The sequence below is a fragment of the Arvicanthis niloticus genome, chromosome 2 (assembly GCF_011762505.2).
Source record: "Arvicanthis niloticus isolate mArvNil1 chromosome 2, mArvNil1.pat.X, whole genome shotgun sequence".
Taxonomy (NCBI): Eukaryota; Metazoa; Chordata; class Mammalia; order Rodentia; family Muridae; genus Arvicanthis; species Arvicanthis niloticus.
In genome coordinates this window covers 89,406,226-89,426,941 of record NC_047659.1, presented here as the reverse complement: position 1 = coordinate 89,426,941, position 20,716 = coordinate 89,406,226, and the positions used below count along the sequence as shown (strand labels likewise).

Here is a 20,716-nt window from a genome sequence, read left to right as displayed (position 1 = left end):
GGTGGGATGTAGACACACCATAGCACACAGAGGACAGGGGTGGGATGTAGGCACACCATAGCACACAGAGGACAGGGATGGGATGTAGACACACCATAGCACACAGAGGACAGGGATGGGATGTAGGCACACCATAGCACACAGAGGACAGGGATGGGATGTAGGCACACCATAGCACACAGAGGACAGGGATGGGATGTAGACACACCATAGCACACAGAGGACAGGGATGGGATGTAGGCACACCATAGCACACAGAGGACAGGGATGGGATGTAGGCACACTATAGCACACAGAGGACAGGGATGGGTTGTAGGCACACCATAGCACACAGAGGACAGGGATGGGATGTAGGCACACTATAGCACACAGAGGACAGGGATGGGATGTAGACACACCATAGCACACAGAGGACAGGGATGGGATCTAGACACACCATAGCACACAGAGGACAGGGATGGGATGTAGGCACACCATAGCACACAGAGGACATTCTGCCAGGGAGACTCCGTGAGCTACTAGGATGAAGTGCAGCGCAGGAAGGGAACACTCTTAGGCACATGAGGGATGAGGACCAGGAACAGCCAGGCAATGTGGCCACTGCTTCTTCTAGAGACCAATGGTTAAAGAGAGAGCATGAGCTAAAGTCCCCAAATTCCCTATCTTAGTGTGGATCAAAATGGAAACTGTTCCAATGACTGCATATAAAGGATTCTCTTACAGAATTTTGTTTTGAAAAGGTAAAAAGCCAAATTCAGTTTAACAAAGTACAGTGTTGGGTAAATCCCTTAGGTTAAAGTGTTGGAACATTCAGAGGATAGGACCTAAAACCAGGCAGGGATACAGTAGAATTTGGTGAACTCAGATAAGTGCCCAGAGTCCTTTAAGCCATCTCTGCCACCTAAAGAAGCCCTGTGCCCCACTTTGCTGGGCTCTTATTGTGCTGATAGAAATATCTACCTTCTGGCTTGGGCTGTGTTATTAAGACGGATCAGTTCTCCTTATTCATTTTATGAAGCTGTAATTACTATTAGATCCCAGCATACTTTACAACACTGTTGACAAAGGCAAAGCTAGGAGACAGTGTATGGTGTCAAAAAGCTGCCAAACCTTGCCACTTATCATTGACAAAACACCCAGGGAACAGGTATGATAATCACATTTAAAGGTTCCAGAAGAAAAATAAAGTTTTACATAGGTTTAATTGATTGCCATGGAAGTACTTGGCCAGAGATTCAGATTCAATATGTGAACATGAATAGATTTCATTGATTCTAATAATTTCTTTGATTTGTTGACTAAAAGTTGACTCTTAGCTCCAAATGAGATGCTAAGAATTCCTTTACATGGTATGGGAAAACAAATACCAACACCCAAAGTTAAGATTGATGTAGGAGTTGAGCTATATCTATACATAGAGATCCTGGAGACCTGTATGCCAACTGGATTCCTTAAGAGTATCTTGATGAATACTTTTAGACAAGAGCTTGGAAGATTAAATGATGAGGAATCACAAGCATCTTTGGGAATAAGAGAAATTTTCCTGCACTAGCCAGTAATGCTGATGGGTGATGCTGTAGATGTTGCTAGGGATATTAGGAACATGCAGCAATGGGTCAGGAGTTCATCACTGTACCATCAAGTGGGTATAATAGCTGCATAGTATTCAACAAGATGTACATTTCAAGAGGAATAAGGGCCCTCAGAAATGGCCATCAGTAATTGGAATCTTGTGATGGAAATAGTCACAGAACTAACTATGCCATCTGGTTTTCATAACACAAATCTCTGTGATTGATTTAAGCCATTACAACAAAAAATTGTGCCCCTTGCCTGTCCCCAGACAGATCAGTTCCTAACCTCACCATCCCTAAACAGGGCATTATGAAAGACCCTTGGATATATTTCTTAAAGCAATGGGAAAAGAAAGCATTGAGACCTTCCAGAGATTCCTGGATGATGTGTGTTCTGTTTGGGATACAGTCTCTGCTCAACTCAAGTCAACACATATTTAGACCCTTGAAGTGAGTTTGCTTAACCAGGAAAAACTTCTGATAGGCAAATAAGCACATATTCCAAACAACTCAAGGGAGTTTACAAAGTGAACATAGTAACTTTACAGTAACTTTTAGAAGCAACATAGTAACTTTATGGCTTTATCTAGAGTTACAGCCTCTTTATGACCCTCAACATTCTGTCTACAAGGCTGTGGGTCATCAGACATCAGACAGGACACCTTGCTCTCTTCATCTGATATAGTATGACATCATGCTCAAAGGACTTTGGGAGGAAAATATAGCAGGTGCCACTGATGCCTTGATCTATATGTGTGCTATTGGGAAGGAGACCACTCCCCAGGATGTGACAGTGAGCTGCATTCACCATCCCCACAATCCGAGTTAATCCAGGAACCCACAGGAAGTAGAAAGAGAGAACAGACTGCACGTTGTCCTTTGAATTCCACACATGTACTGCTCCACATCCAACCCCACTGATGATAAATACAAGTTTTAGAACTTGGAATTGCTGGGTAAAATAAAAAGTTGTTCTGAGACCTGGAACTGAGATACTGTTCATAAAATGCTATAGCCAGGTGTTGACTTCAGCAAAAGGTTCCAATACCATGGCAGGTAGATAAAATGGGTGACAAGAGACAACGAAGAAGAGAATGATTGTGGTTACCTGGAGGACTGGCTTCCCAAAGGCATTCAAGAACTCTATAATGCCCCAAAGATATTGGTTTGATTCTAGTATGACAAAGTTGTAAAGAAACTAATTTATGCATTCATTGAAACATAGACCTAAGAAGTGCAAACATAATATAAAAGTGGGGGGAGCTGGAGAAATGGCTCAGCCATGAAAAGCTAGACTCACAACCAAAAAATAAAAGCAAGGGGTCACATTTTTTTTTTCTGAGAATAAAAAAAGATGGGCTAACATCTGTATGCAGCTCATACTTCTTCCAGAAGCAGCATCTTTTAAAATTAAATATTTACTACATTCTTAACATACTTCTCTAGTCTCTGAGAATAGAGCAGTGAGTTGATCCAGGCTTCTACATACATGAGGCTTAAGTGCTAGAAGGGAGAGTGTCCAACAGATATGTGGTCCTCTTCTCTCATCTGCGGGGCATGCTTTCCATGATCTCCAGTGGCTGTCTAAATGATGGTCAGTACCAAACCCAACATGGTCCATGGTTTTCTATACATAAGATAAAGTTTAACTGATAAATTAGGTATAGTGGGAGCTGATAACAGGAACCAATAATAAAGTAGGATAAGTACAAGTTCTGTGTGACATCTTGCTGTTGCTCAGAGTGTCTCATTGTCCTATGCTCACCTTTCATGTGAGGAGGTGAGATGACTCAGGGCTTGTGTAATGAATCATTTCACACAGCATGAGGCTAAACTGACTTACTTAGGTACATGCTTATTATCATAACCAAGATGGCTGCTTGATGGGGCATATCATAGACTACTGGACAAATGGACGATTTACCTTCTGGATGTAATGAGAGACTTCTTCATGATATTTTGAACAATACACAGTTTAAGACTCATGCATTTCTAGAATTTTTTTTCGTATTTTCAAACTATGTTTGACTATGGTAAACAAAGCCACAGAATGTGAAACCATGGATAAGGCGTATTGTAGTGTCCCAAGGGGGTATGTGGTACATGTGGAGGACCAGGAAGCAGAGAATGGGCACAAGGAGAGACAGTGCAAGTAGAAAGAAACTCTGGTGGTTTTAACTGTGGTGGTCAGGGAAGGGCTTGGTGGCATTTAGACAGATGATTGGAAGGGCTGAAGGAACATACACTGATATCTGTATGCAAAACATTTTCAGAAGATGGGCAGTAAGGACAAGGGCAGTAATGCAGGAACATGGAAGTTACACCCAAGGACTACAAGCCAGTGGATGAGGCTGGCTGCAGTGAGGGGTAGGGAAGATACAGGGGAAAAAGCTGAGAAGTGATGAGAAACCAAACTCCCAAGGACTTTGTGGGAGCTGAGCTGGATGATTGCAGATAGGAGCACACACAACTGTTTGACTTCCATTGTAATACGATCACTCGGAATTGAGACTTGGTTTAGGGCAGCACAAGTGACAGCGGAAAGAGAAATTGTAGGTGAATGCAGAGATCTGAGGAGAAGGAGTGATGGACTGCAGTGTGGAGGAAGTGAGAGTGAGGTAGAGCTTGGAGACAGGTTAAGAGTAGAAGCAGAACCATGTCTCATGCGGGTTTTACGGATGCTGTGGGAGAAAAGGACCATCCATCCTGGGGACCACTGCAGGTTTTCACCTGAGCAAGTGAAAGACAGAGATTGCTATTCACTGAGGTGGGAAAGATTGTCCAAGGAGCAGGATTAAGGGTCACAGCATGAAAATCACTGAACTTCAGGGGCACATTGTAAGTCTGAGAAGAGATATTAACTAGGAAGCTGGAGCTTCTGAAGTGTCTGAAGGAGAGGAGAAGTGCAAGTAAAACCCTGTATTTGGGATCATCATGGTGTGAATGCCAGGCATCACTGGAGTGAGGATGAGGAGTCATCATAGTGTGAATGCCAGGCATCACTAGGAGGATGAAGACATAGAAAGAAGACATTCAAAGATTGTGCCTTGGCGATTTCCTGAAGACAAAGAAGTTGGGATACACTGCCAGGGGATGGGTGAGGAGCAATGAAGGAAGAAGGGCAGGGAAGTCAGGAGATAGCAGTGATCTGGAGGCCAAGTGGAGAGAGAGATCAGCTATGTGAGGCTGGGGTGGATGAGGACGACCAGGCACTGACAGTGGTTTTACAGATGTGGAGGGAACTGGTCCCTGGATAAGAGCATGTCAGTTAAGAGCTAGACGGGTCCCTGACAGTGGCTTTAAGAGGATATTGGTGGCAATTTAAGTTTAATTATGTTGCTCTTTAAAAATAAAAATTATGACAACTTTTTCATGAAGAAAATGAGAAGCCAAATGTGGTCATACAAGGCTGTAAGCTCTAGGACTCAGAAGGCAGAGGCAGGAGGATTATCATGATTGTAAAGTTACGTAAGAAACACCGGTATCAAACCCCATCCCACTCTCTGCACTTTTCCAAAAGAAAGAAAATAAGAGAAATTTTGTTTGTTTGTGTGTGTGTGTTGTTCTTAAAACACAGGAACAGTGGCCTTTTACATGTCTGTGGAAACAACCCAGGGACGGAAGGGAAGACAGCAGGAGAAGCACAGCAGTGGCTCTGGGTAGACATTTCTGTGGTGCACTTACATGCAGTGAATAGAAGTGTGTCTTTGAGTCTACACCTCTGTGTTCCTCTTGCTGTTTGCCAGTCAGACGCCAGGCAGCACCCTACACTCAGTGTTAGTGTAGTGGTCTGGAGAGAATTTGTGGTTTTACTTCACATACTTGACCTTAAAACATTAATTTAAAAGGTAATCAAATGGAAACAAAACTATTATTTTTGTCTAAGTTCTAGTGATAATTTATGACCAGAGTGTACAATATCTGAGACTCGTCCTCTGTGTCTTCAGATAGGATATTTTTAGTGTAGTTAGCTGGATGATCTTTTAAATGATTCCACATTGAGCTGTCCTTATCCCCACTAGCTTTTGAACAATCCCTGTTCCATCCAAGTGACCCAGTGCCAGTGCAGGGACTGGGCTCATCCGCCTATCATTAGAAATCGAAAGAGAAAAGTGTGCCATATTACTGAAAATGTTCACAGGAACATAGAGGCCCTGTTTTGTTAATTTGAAGTCTATCCTTACAAATAAAGAATTTTTGAGAATGGCTTTGCCCTGTAAGTTCTTATGAAAGGACACACTTTACTGCATGTTTATGAGGCTTTCTGTTTAAACACACAAATTAGATGTCTATAATTAAGCCTAACCACAATAAAAATGGAATATTATTTGACTGTTTTCTTGGCAGAACAAATTAATCTTTATGTCTGACTTTCAGTGAGTATCACAAGCCTGTGATTCAGGCTTTTATTTCTTTGAGTTGTGTGTGTGTGCGTGTGCGTGTGCATGTGTGTGTGTGCGTGTGTGTGTGTGTGTGTGTGTGTGTGTAGCATTTTCCGTCAGTTATTATCACTTTTACTCTGAGATGGGATGAGTCGCTGCTTGTGGATACTGACATGGAGAGGACAGGCACACTTTCACCTTCAACAGTGTCATCTCTCTGTTGGCCTTCAATAGAACCTGAAATTCCCCATGTTGGGGAATTCTTCAGGAGTTAAAGCATTTTTGTCTGGCCTGCCCAAATTCTAAGAAAAATTTTAATTTTACTGTTACATTCCAAAGCATTTCCAGAGGAATAAGGTCTTAGGAGGAAGGAAGGGTACTGGGGTTAGGCTTGACCATGGCCCTGAGACCATTGGTCAATAAAGAGACCAAGACCTGTGAGTTTATAGGGGTGTCTGTAGCAGGTAGCTCTCCCAAAGAAGGGGTCAGCAAGATGGCTCAGCAGGTAAATGGGTTTACTGACAAACCTGGTGACTTGAGTTCAAACCCTGGGACCCACATGGTAGAAGGAGAGAATAGATACTCCCTCCCCATAAACTGAACACACACACACACACACACACACACACACACACACACACACACACACCACGCATGCACACAGGCACTAAAGTTTAAATAGAAGACATTGTAATGTCTACAAATCTTCATCAAGTGTCTGTCTTTTGCCAAGCTCTGGGAAGGTATGAGACACAGGGTTGAAGAGAACCCAGTTCCCTTGTCAAAGAACTTAACATGTGCATGAAGACAGACACAGAGGGTACTGAAAGGGTAGAGCCTGGAGTTTCATGTTGGGGGGACTCAGAGGGTGGTTGCCATTTCCTGGACTTCCCCTCTTGTTCTGTTCATACACTGGCCTCAGGTTTGTGATGAAAGGGACATTTATTTGCTATAGGCCGCTGTTAGCTGTCAAGCCAAAGGGGAGGCATGTGCCGGGTACCCTGCTGTTGTCAAGGTGCTTCCCTGGGAACAGAACTCTGAGCATCTGTGGGAAGGTAGTTGTGAAGATGGAAGGGCCTGGCTGCATTGTTTATTAGTTCTGGGCCTTGGATGAAGATAGTCAATTTCTCCAAGCCTTAATTTTCTTATCATATTATTATGGTGCTATCAACTCTGTCCACCTCGGCCCTAAGTTATCCCAACTCTAGTGCAAATAGCACACGGGCATGTCTGGACACTTGCCTAATAAAGGCCCCAATGATGTGAAGGGAAGCAGAAAGACTCATCCCAGCTTTATGTGAAAGAGAACATCAAATGCATTGTTTATGAGACAGCAAAGCATGCTATGCAGGTCCTTCTGTGTTTGTGTCCAGTTCTCCAGGTGGCTCTACTGCTGGCCAGAGGAGTTAACTTCTAGGATTTGGATGACAGCATAGCTTGGAGTGTGCTACATTCTTCGTGGCAGTGCGATCTCACTCTGAGACTGGAAATGTAAAAGGACAGTTCACTGAGCAGCGCTATTAATGGGAGTGCTGTGTTTATGTCGGGCTTTGTGTGCCATACAGAAGGCACAGGGTAATTAGATGCTTCAGATACATGTCTAGACAGGGCAGGACCTCGGGAGCACTTCAACCCTGGGAAACGCCACAGGTCACTTGTTTGTGACCAGAAACAGCTCTCCTTCATCAGTGAATTCAGTGTGAGGTTAGATCTGTGGTACAAGGTTTCTGACCAGCAGGAAAATCAAAGCTAATGCAATGTGACAGGGCCGAAGGTCTGTCCAGCTGGGCTAGGACTATGCCTGGTGTGGCCTGATTTGAAGTGCTGAAAGGGATGGATGCCTTCCAGAGAGTTTCTGCCATCTGGCCACGGGCCTGCATTCCCTTCCTAGAAGCAGGGCTTTGGGTTACGTCATGCTGATTCAAAGGCCTCCTCTAAATGCCAGTTTGTTCCTTGAAAGAGTTACATATACAGTCTCAGGAGGGTGATGGGGAGGCACATTTAGGACAGGTAGGCTCTGAGGAGAGGTGGTAGGAAATGCTTTGAAGTTTTGGCTAGAGGATATTTCATGGGGAGGGTGTGCTTAGATGAGGCAAGAGTCAGGCAACAGGAGGGCTTCTGCTGCCTTAGAGTCTAGGCAGGGGAAAGGGACAGTGGATGCCTGTGTTTGTGAAGAAAGAGACAGTCCTGTTCCCTACACCCCTTAATTCTCTCATGGAAAGCTCAGTAAAAGTATCTTGACACCAGCCCTTCCTGATTACTAACTTGGTACTTTCTGGTACTGGAGATGTAGTTGGACTCACAGTAAGGTCACATTTTACCTTTGTCCCATGTTGGCTCTCTCCCAGCATCTAATGGTCTCTGTAGCCTCTTGAATCCAGCAGGATACATGCTAATCTACTCACTGCAAAGTGTGTGAGATTATCTATAAACCACCATTCATTCTTGGTACCTCAGAGACCCTCAAAGCTAAGGGCCAGTTGAACTTGGACAGTGCAAACTTCAGCATGTAGCTTCCTGAGAAAGCTCACCTAGCAGCTGCTGCTGCCAGCGCAGAGGAAGCTGCATGCTGGTACATCCTGGTAGTGGCTGAAATTGCACCTGTCCCACACCAGGCTTCCACCGTGTGCAGCCTTGCCTATGCCTACCTTGTTCAATACAGATGCTTACTCCTTAGTGTTCCTTAAACTACTGCTTTGGAGCCAGTTTGATGCTAGCATTTTTATTTATCAGTGAGAAGTCTGAGTGGGAAGGTTTTGTGGTATGTCCAATCTCTAAAAAGTGGAGGAAAAAAGAGGGCAGATTTAAACTTAGAAATACTGGTCTCCCCCTACTACTCTATGTTGATGCTAAGTGCATTTCCTGTCCCTCTGGGGAGGAAACTATAGTTTCTAGAAAGATATTGTGCAAGCCCAAGGAACATTTCATGGAGGCCTTTTTCAATGTGGCCATGGGAACCCACATGACATATAAAACAGCATGGAGAAAGGGTGCTGACACATCTTGGATGCAGGGGGATGCCACGTGTTTGTATGGCTTTCCTGGTCTTGCTTTGATTTCTGGGGGAGGACAGGCTGTGAGGGGATGCTTCTGTTTAACCTAGCCTTGTGCCCTGCCCGCAGAAGGCAAGCAGCTCTCCTGTCTTCTTCACTGTGGATGAGTCTTAGCAACTGAACAGCACTGCATGGTCTCCCCTTCACCCCATGCTGGTCTTTCCTTTTCTGTTTAGCTATGATTTTGACTTTCTTCCTCTGGCTCAGTTCATATCCTCCTTCTATGCTCCTTTTGGCTGCTCTGGATAAATGTCTCTCCAAGTCTCCAAGGAATTTTCTCCTTCCACCCTGGCCTTGGGGTCATGCTCTGTCACTTGGGTCTCAGCAATGAGTAGCAATAGGTTACTAAGCCTTGAACCCAAGGATGTTCAAGTACCACTTGCTTTCAGTAACATTGATGCTACCGGCCATAGCTCTGTGGTCCCTGTATGTAGTGAGCACTGCCTGTGAGCCTTGTAGCTGAGTTTTTAGAGCTCATTGGTGCTATGCCCTCCACCCTCAGAACCTTCGCAGGACTGGAAAGCTGTTGCTTCTTGTCTCAGCTGGCAACAGCAGAGCATGGAGAAATGCTTTGACTGTTACCACTTAATTATTCAAGAAAACAATGGAGAAATAGAAGTGGGGTGTAACTGATGTGACTAGTGCTGGCAAGCAAATGTGACGATAGTTTGATATTGTGAGACATCCCCGGGGGTGTCATAAGAGTGATTGTCTCCTGGGGGAAAGACTTGTTTCAGTGCATTCCCCTCTACTGGCTGAGCTCAGTAGTGTTTCTTCTCCTGCATTGATTATTACATGTGTGCAGATCTAGATGGACAAACGAAATCTCTCACTGGAGCGTTTTAGTGGCAGGGCAGCCTATCTCCAGGACATGATGTCACGAGGAGATTTCTTGGCCATGCAAGGTGTTACTCAACTCTTCTTTCTAGTTCCTAGGGTTGAACACGGGTTCTTTTATAAGTCTAGGTGAGTATTCTTTCTCATGGGGGAGGAACAGTTATATAAATCATCTAACAAGCCAGAGGAGTGAACTATCCATGGGGCAGCTATGAGCATATTGTGGCCCTATCTCTGGAAAGCAGAAGTATTTATGGTTCCTAATGAAGGCCTTGCCCAAACTCTTGAAGGCCTATGTGAGGCCAGGTACCACCTTCTAGGCTAAGCCTTGGTCTCTGCCTTGACTTTGTAGCACTAAGTGCCTCCTCAGTGCCATATGTGAGTGGACATCATTTATCTGTTAAAACTTGTTGATCTGAGGTGGCCTTAGATGAGTTTTTCAGCAAGGTGCCCCTGTACTGAGCAGCCAGCTCAGTCCAACCAAGAAACATTGTTGAAGATCTCAGGGACGGTGTTTTAATGATACCATAGCCTTGGTCCAAAGCTTGGGTTACAAACACAAGGTAACTAGCTATAGAGAGGCAGCCCCTGGTAATATTTCTAATTTACTTCTAGGTAAAGTGAAACAAGATTTGGCTCCACCCATGGACTAATGGACTTCGTGACTTTGACCCCCATCATGATCTCTCTTAACTCAACCAGAGCCGTTCCTCTAGCTACTCATAGCCTGCTTTGTTTGTTTGTTTCTATAAATTACTACTATGTGTTACCAGCAGTGGTTGCAGAGAGCTTTAAACTTATATCTTGGTAACTAAGCCAAGGGTGGAATGTTTTCTTCATTGTTTGTTTTGAAGCAGAAGTAGTTTTCAATGAAAACGTTTTTTACCTTTGCTCTTGTGGTTGATTATTTAGGGCATTCTCTCTCCCCACGAAGTCTCCCTTGTGATATGGAATTAGGTTTGTTTTTTTTTTTTTTTTTGACATATTTATTTGGTGTTCTTTAAAAACTCTGTTGGGAAAAAATGCCTGACAACTTAAGCTCACATCAAAGCCCTGGATTGCTTCTGCAGGCCTTTAATGGTAGATTTTACGGTTGTTTGTGTTACACACCTAATCTCAATGGCTCTGTCAACAAATCTGATGCCCAAAAGTTAGAGATGTTTATAGCTGGGGAAGCTGTAGCTGTTTAGTGCAGGAGGAGGTAGGGATGGGTGAGGCAGTCCACATCTGCTTCAGCTCCACAGCCAAAGTCTCTGAATCAGATTTAATTCCTGTACCAAACTGGCATTATCTGGGTGGAGGAGCAGAAACAGCAGCAGCACCCTGGGCGGTTGTTTGTTTGTTTGTCTGTTTATTTGTTTTTGTTTTTTAAATGAGTTGAAAGAAAGAGCAACACACTTGTCTAAAACACGTCTAATCTGAGCAAAAGCTTGAAAGCAAGGGAAATGCTTGGTGGAAGAGTTGGGTTTTGTTTGTTTTGTTTTGTTTTTTGCTTTTCTATTTTTCCCTCATGACAATGGGTAGAACAAGAGCATTGGCTTGTGAAAAAAACACGGGGAGGGAGGGAGGGAGAGAGACAGAGAGAGAGAGAGAGAGAGAGAGAGAGAGAGAGAGAGAGAGAGAGAGAGAGATTATTTACAGTGAGTCCCATCTGTGTTCAACAAACCCATCTCTACTACTGGGCATCTGGAGACACTGGACATTATTTAATTTATTGCTGTCTCACTTTCCATGTATATGAAGTGAGAATAATAATAAGAATAACATCTATCTCTTAATTTCACTGTAAAGTTTAAATGAGTCAATGTATGTAACATACATAGGGCAATATCTGGCTTAGAGTAAGTACTTAGTAAATGTTAGTTATTACTGTTCTGCAAGACATCAATCAGATAGTGTCAGTAAGACTAGTAAAGTGCCTGACAACCAACCCCACAAATGTTATATATGATTTTTCTGATGAAACAAAATCCAGTACATTTACTCTGGTTATTTTCTGTTTGTACACTGGATAATAAAGAAAGAGTATTCAAACCAAAGGAATGCCTCTGAGTTCAATGGGACATGTAAAGAATATGTATTCTTAGCAGCACATAGAACGTTCTCTAAAATAGATCATGTAACAGGACACAAGGCAAGTCTTAACAAGCATAGGAAAACTAGAATAACTCTTTGCCTACGCTCTGACTGCAGTGTGACAAATCTGGAAATCAGTATCAAGGAAGCTACAGACCACGCAGAAGGAACATGTGGAAGCTCATGGTCTTACACACTATGCTACTACTGAATGATAAATGGGTTCTTCAATAAATCAATAAATAAAATTCATAGAAATGAATGCAAATGAAAGCACACATACAAAAATGTAGGGGATACCATGAAAGTAGTCCTTCGGAGAGCTTTACAGTTCCAGGTGACACATAGAGAAATCAGATCCAAAGCAAATAACTAGTGTGCATTAGGGTTCTGGGAAAAATAAGAACATGACAAACTTCAAGTAGTGAGAGAAAGAAAATCAGAGTGGAGATTAATGGGCCAGGGATGAAAGCAGAATACACGAATCATTAAAAGGAAGAATTGTTTCATGGAAAGATAACCAAGATCAACAAACTGTTAACCAAAATGAGAGATAGAGAGAGAGAGAGAGAGAGAGAGAGAGAGAGAGAGAGAGCCAGACAGAGAGAAGCTAATAATATTAGAGATGAAAGGACAGACAGTACAACACATATCACATATAATTAAAAAAAAAACCTGTCAGATATAACTTAAAAACGTATCGTGTACTGAGTTGTTAAATCCAAAAGATGAGATAAAAATATCAGACCTGACAACACCCAGAGGAAGCTTGACTCCCAGGTGCTCTGACACACCCAGGATCACAGGAAATGCAGGGACAAAGAGTGGAGCAGAGACTGAAGGAAAGGCCATCCAGAAACTGCCTGACCTAGGGATTCACCCCATCTGCAGACACCAAACCCAGACACTGTTGCTGATGCCAAGAAGCACTTGCTGACAGGAGCCTGGTATGGCTGTTCCCTGAGAGGCTCTGCCAGAGCCTGACCAATACAGATGAAGAGGATCACAGCCAACCATTGGACTGAGCATGGGGACCCCAATGAAAGAGTTAGGGGAAGGACTGAGGAGCTGAAGGGGTTTGCAATCCCATGGGAAGAACAACATCAACCAACCAGATGCTCCCCTACCCCCAAACTCCCAGGGACTAAACCACCAACCAAAGAGTACACATGGTGGGGGGGACCCATGGCTCCAGCTGGATATGTAGCAGAGGATTACCTTATTGGGCATCACTTGGAGAGGAGTGATGGAGTCCTGTGGAGGCTCAAAGACCCAGTGTAGGGGAATGCTAGGGCACTGAGGCAAGAGTGGGTGGATGGGTGGGGAAGCACCCTCATTGAGGCAGTTGGAGGGGGGAGGGATAGGAGGTTTGTGGAGGGGAAACTGGGAAGGGGAATAACATTTGAAATGTAAATAAATAAAATAAACATTAAAATGAAAAAAAAATCAGACCTTTAACAAGCAATGACATTGAAACAGTAATATAAAATCTGCTACCTAGCTAAGTCAAGGCCCAGAGAGGACCACTGCTGAATTCTGCCACACTGTTAAAGACAAACTAACATGTTGCATTCTCAAACTTCTCCATGAAGGAATGAAAGATAGAATGTTGTTAACAACCTCTGCTTACAAAGTCAGCATCATTCTGATACCAAAAGCAGATGGAGGCACAACAGCAAGGAAATATCAATGAGTCTTTCTTATGAGCCCAGATGCAAAATAGCTGGTAAAATGGTAGTGAACCAAACTCACCAACACATCAAACATTCTATTCACCACAGTGATGCTGCTTCATCCCAGAGATGCAGGGCTGGTTCAACAAATACAAATCAATAACTGTAACTTGTTACAGAAATTGTCCGAAGTAAATCACATGATCATCTTGATAGATGCAGAACGCTCTTTTCACAAAATCCAACATTCCTTCATGCTAAAAGTCCAGAAGAGACAAGAGTTAGAGGGAATGTATTTCAAAATGAGAAAGGTTATCTATGACAAACCTATAGCCAACATCAAACTAACTGGGAGATAAGACTGAATAGCCACATTTAGAGGAATAAAACTATATTCCCGCCTATTGCCCCACACAAAATCCAACTCTAAAAGAATCAAATGCTTTAATTTAAGCCCTGAAACCCTGAAACTGTTAGAGGAAAACAGCTGAGGAAATAATTTGAGACATTGACGTGGACGAGTGGTTTTTCACTAGGACTCTAGTTGCTCAACAGTCAGCGAGAGGGACCCAGTGAAATGAAAGCTGTGTAGCGAAGGAAAATGCTGAGTGAAGAAATGGCCCACAGAATGGGCAGAATTCTTCACCAGCTACACACTTGACAGAGCTTTAGTATCTAGGATACCCAAAGAACTCCAGAAGCCAAACAAGAGATTAAACCACCCAGCCAATAGGTAGGCTCGGGAAATGAACAGATGATGAAATGCAAATGGCTAATAAACCTGAATAAATGTTCTACCTCAGCAGCAGTGCAACTTCAGAGGACCACAAATCAAATATGCAAGGAGACTCCATCTTACCCTAGCCATAATGGTGGGTCTTAAGAAAATAAACAGCAGTAAATGCTGGTGGATGTGGTCATAAGAACCTTATGCACTGCTAGTGGAGATGGGAATGGGTGTGGCCATTGTGAGAGTCAGCATGGAGCTGTCTCCAAACCAGATATCCCATATGACTCAGCCACACCATTCCTGGGTACTTATCCAGAGGAATCCAAGTTGATACATTACAGAAATGCTCACACAACAGTGTTTATTATGGTATTGTTCACAGTAGCTAAGTTATGGAACTAACCTAGATGTTCAACAACATGGGAGTGGCTAGGGAAAATATATGCACATCCAGTGGAGATGTTTTTTTCCCCATAAAGAAAAGAGCTGTATTACTTGCAGGAAAATGGATGCAACTGGAGATAATCTTATGAAGTGATTTAAGCCAGCCTGAGAGAGACACCTATTAGCTGATTTTCTCTCACCTGTGACTCCTGCTTTATATATAGATGTAAAATCATATATGTAGCTATGACAGTAAAGTAGAAACAAAGCACCTTAGGGGAACAAAGGGGCTCATGGTCAGGAGAGAGGAGCCACATGGGAGCTATCCTCACCATGGAGTATATGAATGTACAAAACCTTAAAAAATGGAATGAAGGAAGACGCATGGAGAGGTGACTAAAATGAAGGTGGGGGGAGGGGCTTATGGTCTCTTCTGCAGCAAAACGAAGCCTGGCAATACACTGCATTAAGTTTTACATGGAGGGGTGATAGGAGTAACTCGCTTATCAGAGTATGGAAGTCAGCTGACATGTAGGTGGATTCTTGGAGGTGAATGCTTGAACAGACAGTCCCTTGACTGCACACTGAGTGGCTCAGTCCTGGAGCTCAGTAGCATCACAAGCAATCTGGACATAGCCTCCACCATCATGCTTAACTATTGAGAGAAGCCAGGGATGGCTCTATAGAGCCCGAGTCCAATCCAGTCTAGCATCTGTGAGTTGCTTATGTGATGAAGTATTATAAACACTCAGGGCATCCTTTACTCATTCAATTTCCATTATAGCCATTTATTGGGTTTTTATGTGGGCAAGGTTCTGCTGAGAACCAAAAGACAAGAGAAGTGGGTCACATGGCATTTTCTGATCTACACTGCCACCCAGAAACACTGTTACTGAACTAACTAAATTTATTTGATTTACTTTTGCTGATAATATTTCAAGAGCAAAAATTGTAACAGTTCATTCCTGGTATTGTGGAGAGATTAGAGAAATACAAGTACTATATTCAAAGCTGCCTTTGTGCTCATTGCTGTGTTGGTGGCACTGAGGATTGAACCCAGAGCCTCGCACAGAAAGTATGCTCCCTGTCACCAAGCTGCACCTCTATTCTTTATCCCTTTCTAAAACTAATTGCTTATAAAATCCATTTCAGAGTAGTCGAGAGAACATCTTCAGCTCTCCATTCCCAAGGGTTGTGTTTGTCCTACAGTTAGAACTTATTTTTCTTTTGCTTAGTTCTTGTTCTCTCTTCTTCTCTTTGTGCATTAGACTTTGTGCCCTTCATTTTAATAAAAGGTTTTGCTTTCCTCTCAGTATTCATAACTGCTATAGTTTTCTGGGTATCTAGCCAAATACATCGTCAGAATTTCCCAGTGTCTAACCTATCAGTATTACTTTTGGAAGCAGCCAACATAGCAGATTACTTCCCAACTCCCCCTACCACCTGCTACCCCAGAGACCTGACTTTCACAATTCTTCATTTCTCCTGGTCCAACAGAGGCCAGTGGTTCTGTTGTCTGAGAATTTCACAATGACAAATATTTGTTGATGATGATGCAGTGTCTTCTTTCTAAATCCCAGCTTGCGGTCTCCTCATTTGAACAGTTTTATGTAAGTGACATTAGAAGGTGTATTGTAAGTGCCTACTGCTGCGCTAGGGCAGCCCTTGCTGTCTACGTGACTAGACTTACGTACTCAGGCGAAGGAGATGCTCTGAAAATGGGAACAGTACCACATCTAGATTCTGGAAGTTACTTATTAAAAGTAGGATTTGCTGGCTGTAGAGATGGCCCAGTGGTCATAAGCACTGACTGCTCATCCAGAGGACCTGAGTTCAGTTCCCAGTACAATTTCTTATTATCTTCAAACTCACAGTGACAGGTGCCAGTGAGTTTTTATTTTATTAAAAAAATGTTTTTTTTTTTTTTTTTTTTTTTTTTTTTTTTTTTTTTTTTTTTTTTTTTTTTTGAGAGAAGATCTTGCCATGCAACTCTGGCTGGCCTAGAACTCACTATGTAGACCAAGGTGACCTTGAACTCATAGAGATCTACCTGCCTCTGTCCACATACATGAGTGCTGGGATTAAAGACATACATCATCATGCCTGACATCACTGTGCTTTACAAATAAGTTCAATATAATTTGAAAACACATGATATATTTTAAAAACATGGTGCAGAATTTTGTCTTACTGTGGTTTGTTGTCTGTCTGAGAAAGGGTGTGAAAGAGTAAGGCGTTAACTATTTATGTTCTGGTAACAGTCTTCAACCAGGGTTGTGCATTTAATATACAACGTATGCAGAACATTTAGCTACTTTCTCTAGTTTTGTGTGTGTGTGTGTGTGTTTTGTGTTACTAGAGTTGGACTCAGGGCCTTGTGCATGCTAGACAGGTACTTTCCTACTGAGTTACATCTCTCATCCCTTCTTTGTGTATTTTCCCAGTAAGCCAAGAACATTGCTGTGGTAGAAGTCATGGCCGTTGCAGTAGATGAGTAAGCCTTCTTATGGGGCCTTATAGCTGTCAGGTAGGCACTTTAGTTAGTTTTTCCACCATATCCTTGGATACTGACTTACTAGAGGAAGGCACTTTTCCCCCACTTAATTAATTAATTAATTAATTAATACTCTGCCTCCCACCACTCAGTCCCCTCCTCAACAGTCTCTTTCCCCATCCCCTCCCCCTTCTCCTCTGAGGGTGCCCCCCAGATATTCTCCTCCACCCTGGTACATCAAGTCTCTGCAAGGCTAGGTGTGTCCTCTCCTAATGAGGCTAGACAAGGTAGCCTAGTTAGGGGAATGGGTTCCACAAGCCAGCAGCAGCTTTGGGGGCAGGCTCACTCCAGTTTTGGGGGACCCACATGAAGATTGAGATGCACATCTGCTACATATGAGCATGGGGGTGGGGATTAGGTCTAGACCAGAGGAGGACACTATTTTTAGTGTGTTTTAATGTATTTGGAAATTGTTCCTTTTTGAATTGTTTGTAATTTGCTGCAGTTCTCTTGAGTTCCTGTCCCCTCCCACTGCCCCCCCCCCCCATGCTTTTACTTGGTTCGTTTTGGTGTTTCTTCAGAACATACTGGGAGAAAAATGTGGGTTTTAAATATTAATTACATTTGATTTTAGACAGTTTCACACATGTAGTCCATACACAGGCACCACTCTGTAACTCGGTTGGTAGAACGCGCACCTAGTATGCTCAGAGTCTTGGGTTCAGTCACGGGTGCTGCACAAACCAGGCAGTGATAGACCAGTGGTGACATACAGCTGTAAGGGAAAAAGTGTTTTAAAATTCATGTCTTGTTTAAAACCCTCAGCCTACGATAATCTTTACAAGTGGAGATTTAATATGTGTGATCACATCTTTCTTCCCGAATACACTGTTCTTGGAATGCCCCTGGCCCGTGCCTGTAATTTTGAAGCAACTGCACATCTCAGGATGGACCCCACTTTCACAGTATTGTCTTCTGAAAGCTGTGGACAGACTCACTGCTGGTGAATCCCTAGGGGCAGGTGTCACTGGCCCTGGTTTCTCCCTGTTTCAGTATTGAGTGCTATATGGCTCATACTGAGGGCTGGGTGGAGGTAGAGGAACCCAACTGGAACTCATGGTGGGATTCATTTCTTTGTGACCCAGTGGAGGACACTGTCTTCAGCTTGGTTGTTTCTGTGGTATACAGGTGCTAGTGGCTAGTTTAGGTCATTTTAATCAGCGTTCTATGATTCCTTCCTCTAGATTAATGTGTACAATTTATCCTACATTTATTCTGGCTGGGCAGTGGTGCCACACCTTTAATCCCAGCACTTGTGGGGCAGAGAAAGGGTCCTATGAGTTTGAGGCCTGCCTGGCCTACAGAGTGAATTCCAGTACAGCCAGGGCTACACAGAGAAACCCTGATTCCCCCCTCCCCACAAAGGATACAAACTGTATTCTGTAGGTTACTCTTTAGCCTCCTACAGCCTTCAGAACAACCTACTTTCCCATCTGCATGTGTCGGTTAAGGGGTTTTCTGACACTTGAAGTTCTGCTAGAATTCTGGAAGCTTACTTAAAGTAAACACATTTAATCAACCAATTGACTCTGGAAACGTTTGGTTTGTTTCCTCAGCTAAACTTCCCATCATGTCTTTCCGAGGAACAGCTGAAGTGTCTTCTGGATGAGTGTGTATCCAAACAGAAATGCATTTCTCTTGGTCTTTCTTCTGAAAGAGAAAACAAAGATTCGGATACAGCACTTGGGTCCCCAGGGCTGTGCCCATCCACCCTCTGTGAGTTACCAGAGGAGTCCGGGGCCAAGGCCCAGAAAACCCAGATAGACGATGCAAACAGGCTCGAGAATGAGGGACGTGCATACTCCGCAGACTCCTATCTTACCAAAGCCTTGGCTGGGCACTACAAACCAGAAGCTCTCCTTGTCGATGTAGAGTCCATGAAACAGCTCCAGTTCTCCAAGGAGGAAGCTTTCAACGATGCAGCAGACTATTTTATGTCAAAGACCGTTGGCATTGGGAGACTGAAAAAGCCTCCTTTCTTGGATGATCCCCTGGATGACATCAACATGAACTCCTCCTCAGACGACCAACAGTCGAAAATCAGCCTTGCAGAGAAATCCATAATAGGTGAGGCTGGAGAGCATGTGTTTTGTGACTATCTCTTAGACATCTCAGTCGGGATAGTGGAGTAAAAGGAGAGGCAGATGCAATACTGTACTGTAAACCCCAGATGCTGTCCCTACGAGCGTGCAAGCCTAGGAGCATACTTACCGATCAATGTTCAGGGAGAGGTTAACATTCTTATGAAATGTATTGTCCTTCAAGATAATTCTGTCATTCAGAAAACGATGTTGATTGTAGAGAAAAAGACAAAGTATTTTGAATGTTAATAAGTATTTTAAAAAAATTTCAACATACTATAAAAGACATGTAAAATGCCTGACTAGACCATGCCTATATTCCCAGATATGATTCTATGGTTTAATCTAATATTTTACAATAGTACAATGACACAGGAGTCAAAAACTATAGGCATTTTTTAACATAAACAAATATTCAATTACCTATCAGTGTCTGAAGTAGATGTCATAATTTGTGAGCCTATTTTATCAGTTTAAATGTTAATCTCTAATGTAGTCTACTCTGAAACCTATTATCTATCAATCATCTCGCTCTCTCTCTCTCTCGCTCTCTCTCTGTCTCTCTCGCGCATCTCTCTATCTATCACCTGTCTATCTGTCTATCTATTTATCATCATCTGTCTGTATTCCCTCTGAGGTCTGTGATAGGTTGATTTTGAGCTAACACTACAGTCTCATGCCTCTAACTGCCCACTAGGCAACTTGACAGCTTCACACTCAGTCTTTCATCTCTCCTTCTCAACTCACATTTCTCTCCTGACTTCCATTTCTTTAATCTCTTAGGCTCAAAACCTGAGTCCTTATTGAGTTGTCTTTTTCCTTGCTTGTTACCTCCCCAGGCTCTGCATGCTCAAGCTCCAAGCACTTTGATCACTCCTCCACTGTCTGTCCTTCCCAGCCTTCTTTTTCACCCCTCCCACTCTTGACAGAGTAAGCATTTGATGACCACACTTCTCATGACAGCTGGAAGCTGGACATTACCTGTTGAATGAGCTGGCACTTCTTTTTTTTTTTTTAAGTATATAATCTCTTTTAATCCAAAAAAAAACACAAACAAACAAAAAGCAAAGCAAAGCAAACAAACAAAAACACCCAAATTTATAATTCCCTTCATATCTCGGAGGACAGATTAGAAGAGTTAGGTGACTTGTCCAAGGTCACTCAGAAATGAGGGCAAATTATTCTGGTCACCTCTGAACCCAGCCATGGTTGCATAACATTTGAGCTGGCACTCCTTTTACTCACTGTTGAAGGCCTCCACAGTCTGACCTCAAGTTCTCCTCTTGTCAGTCTCTGATTAGTCATCTGAATATGATTCTGGTTACAGCTAGATTAGCCAGGGACGTGGCGTCAGGTTCTTTGATTCTTCTGT

The 20,716-nt window shown here is 43.1% G+C and overlaps 1 protein-coding gene across 3 annotated transcripts in view; it reads left to right on the top strand.

Moving 5' to 3' along the window:
• The window catches only part of Fsip1 (fibrous sheath interacting protein 1), a 139,888-nt gene that overhangs the window by 110,624 nt on the left and 8,548 nt on the right, over positions 1–20,716 (top strand). For all 3 annotated transcript variants that reach the window (XM_034495497.2, XM_076929473.1, XM_076929474.1), the window contains one exon: positions 18,820–19,330. In XM_034495497.2, the coding sequence (XP_034351388.1) occupies positions 18,820–19,330 (511 nt within the window). The remainder of the gene's footprint in view (positions 1–18,819; positions 19,331–20,716) is intronic.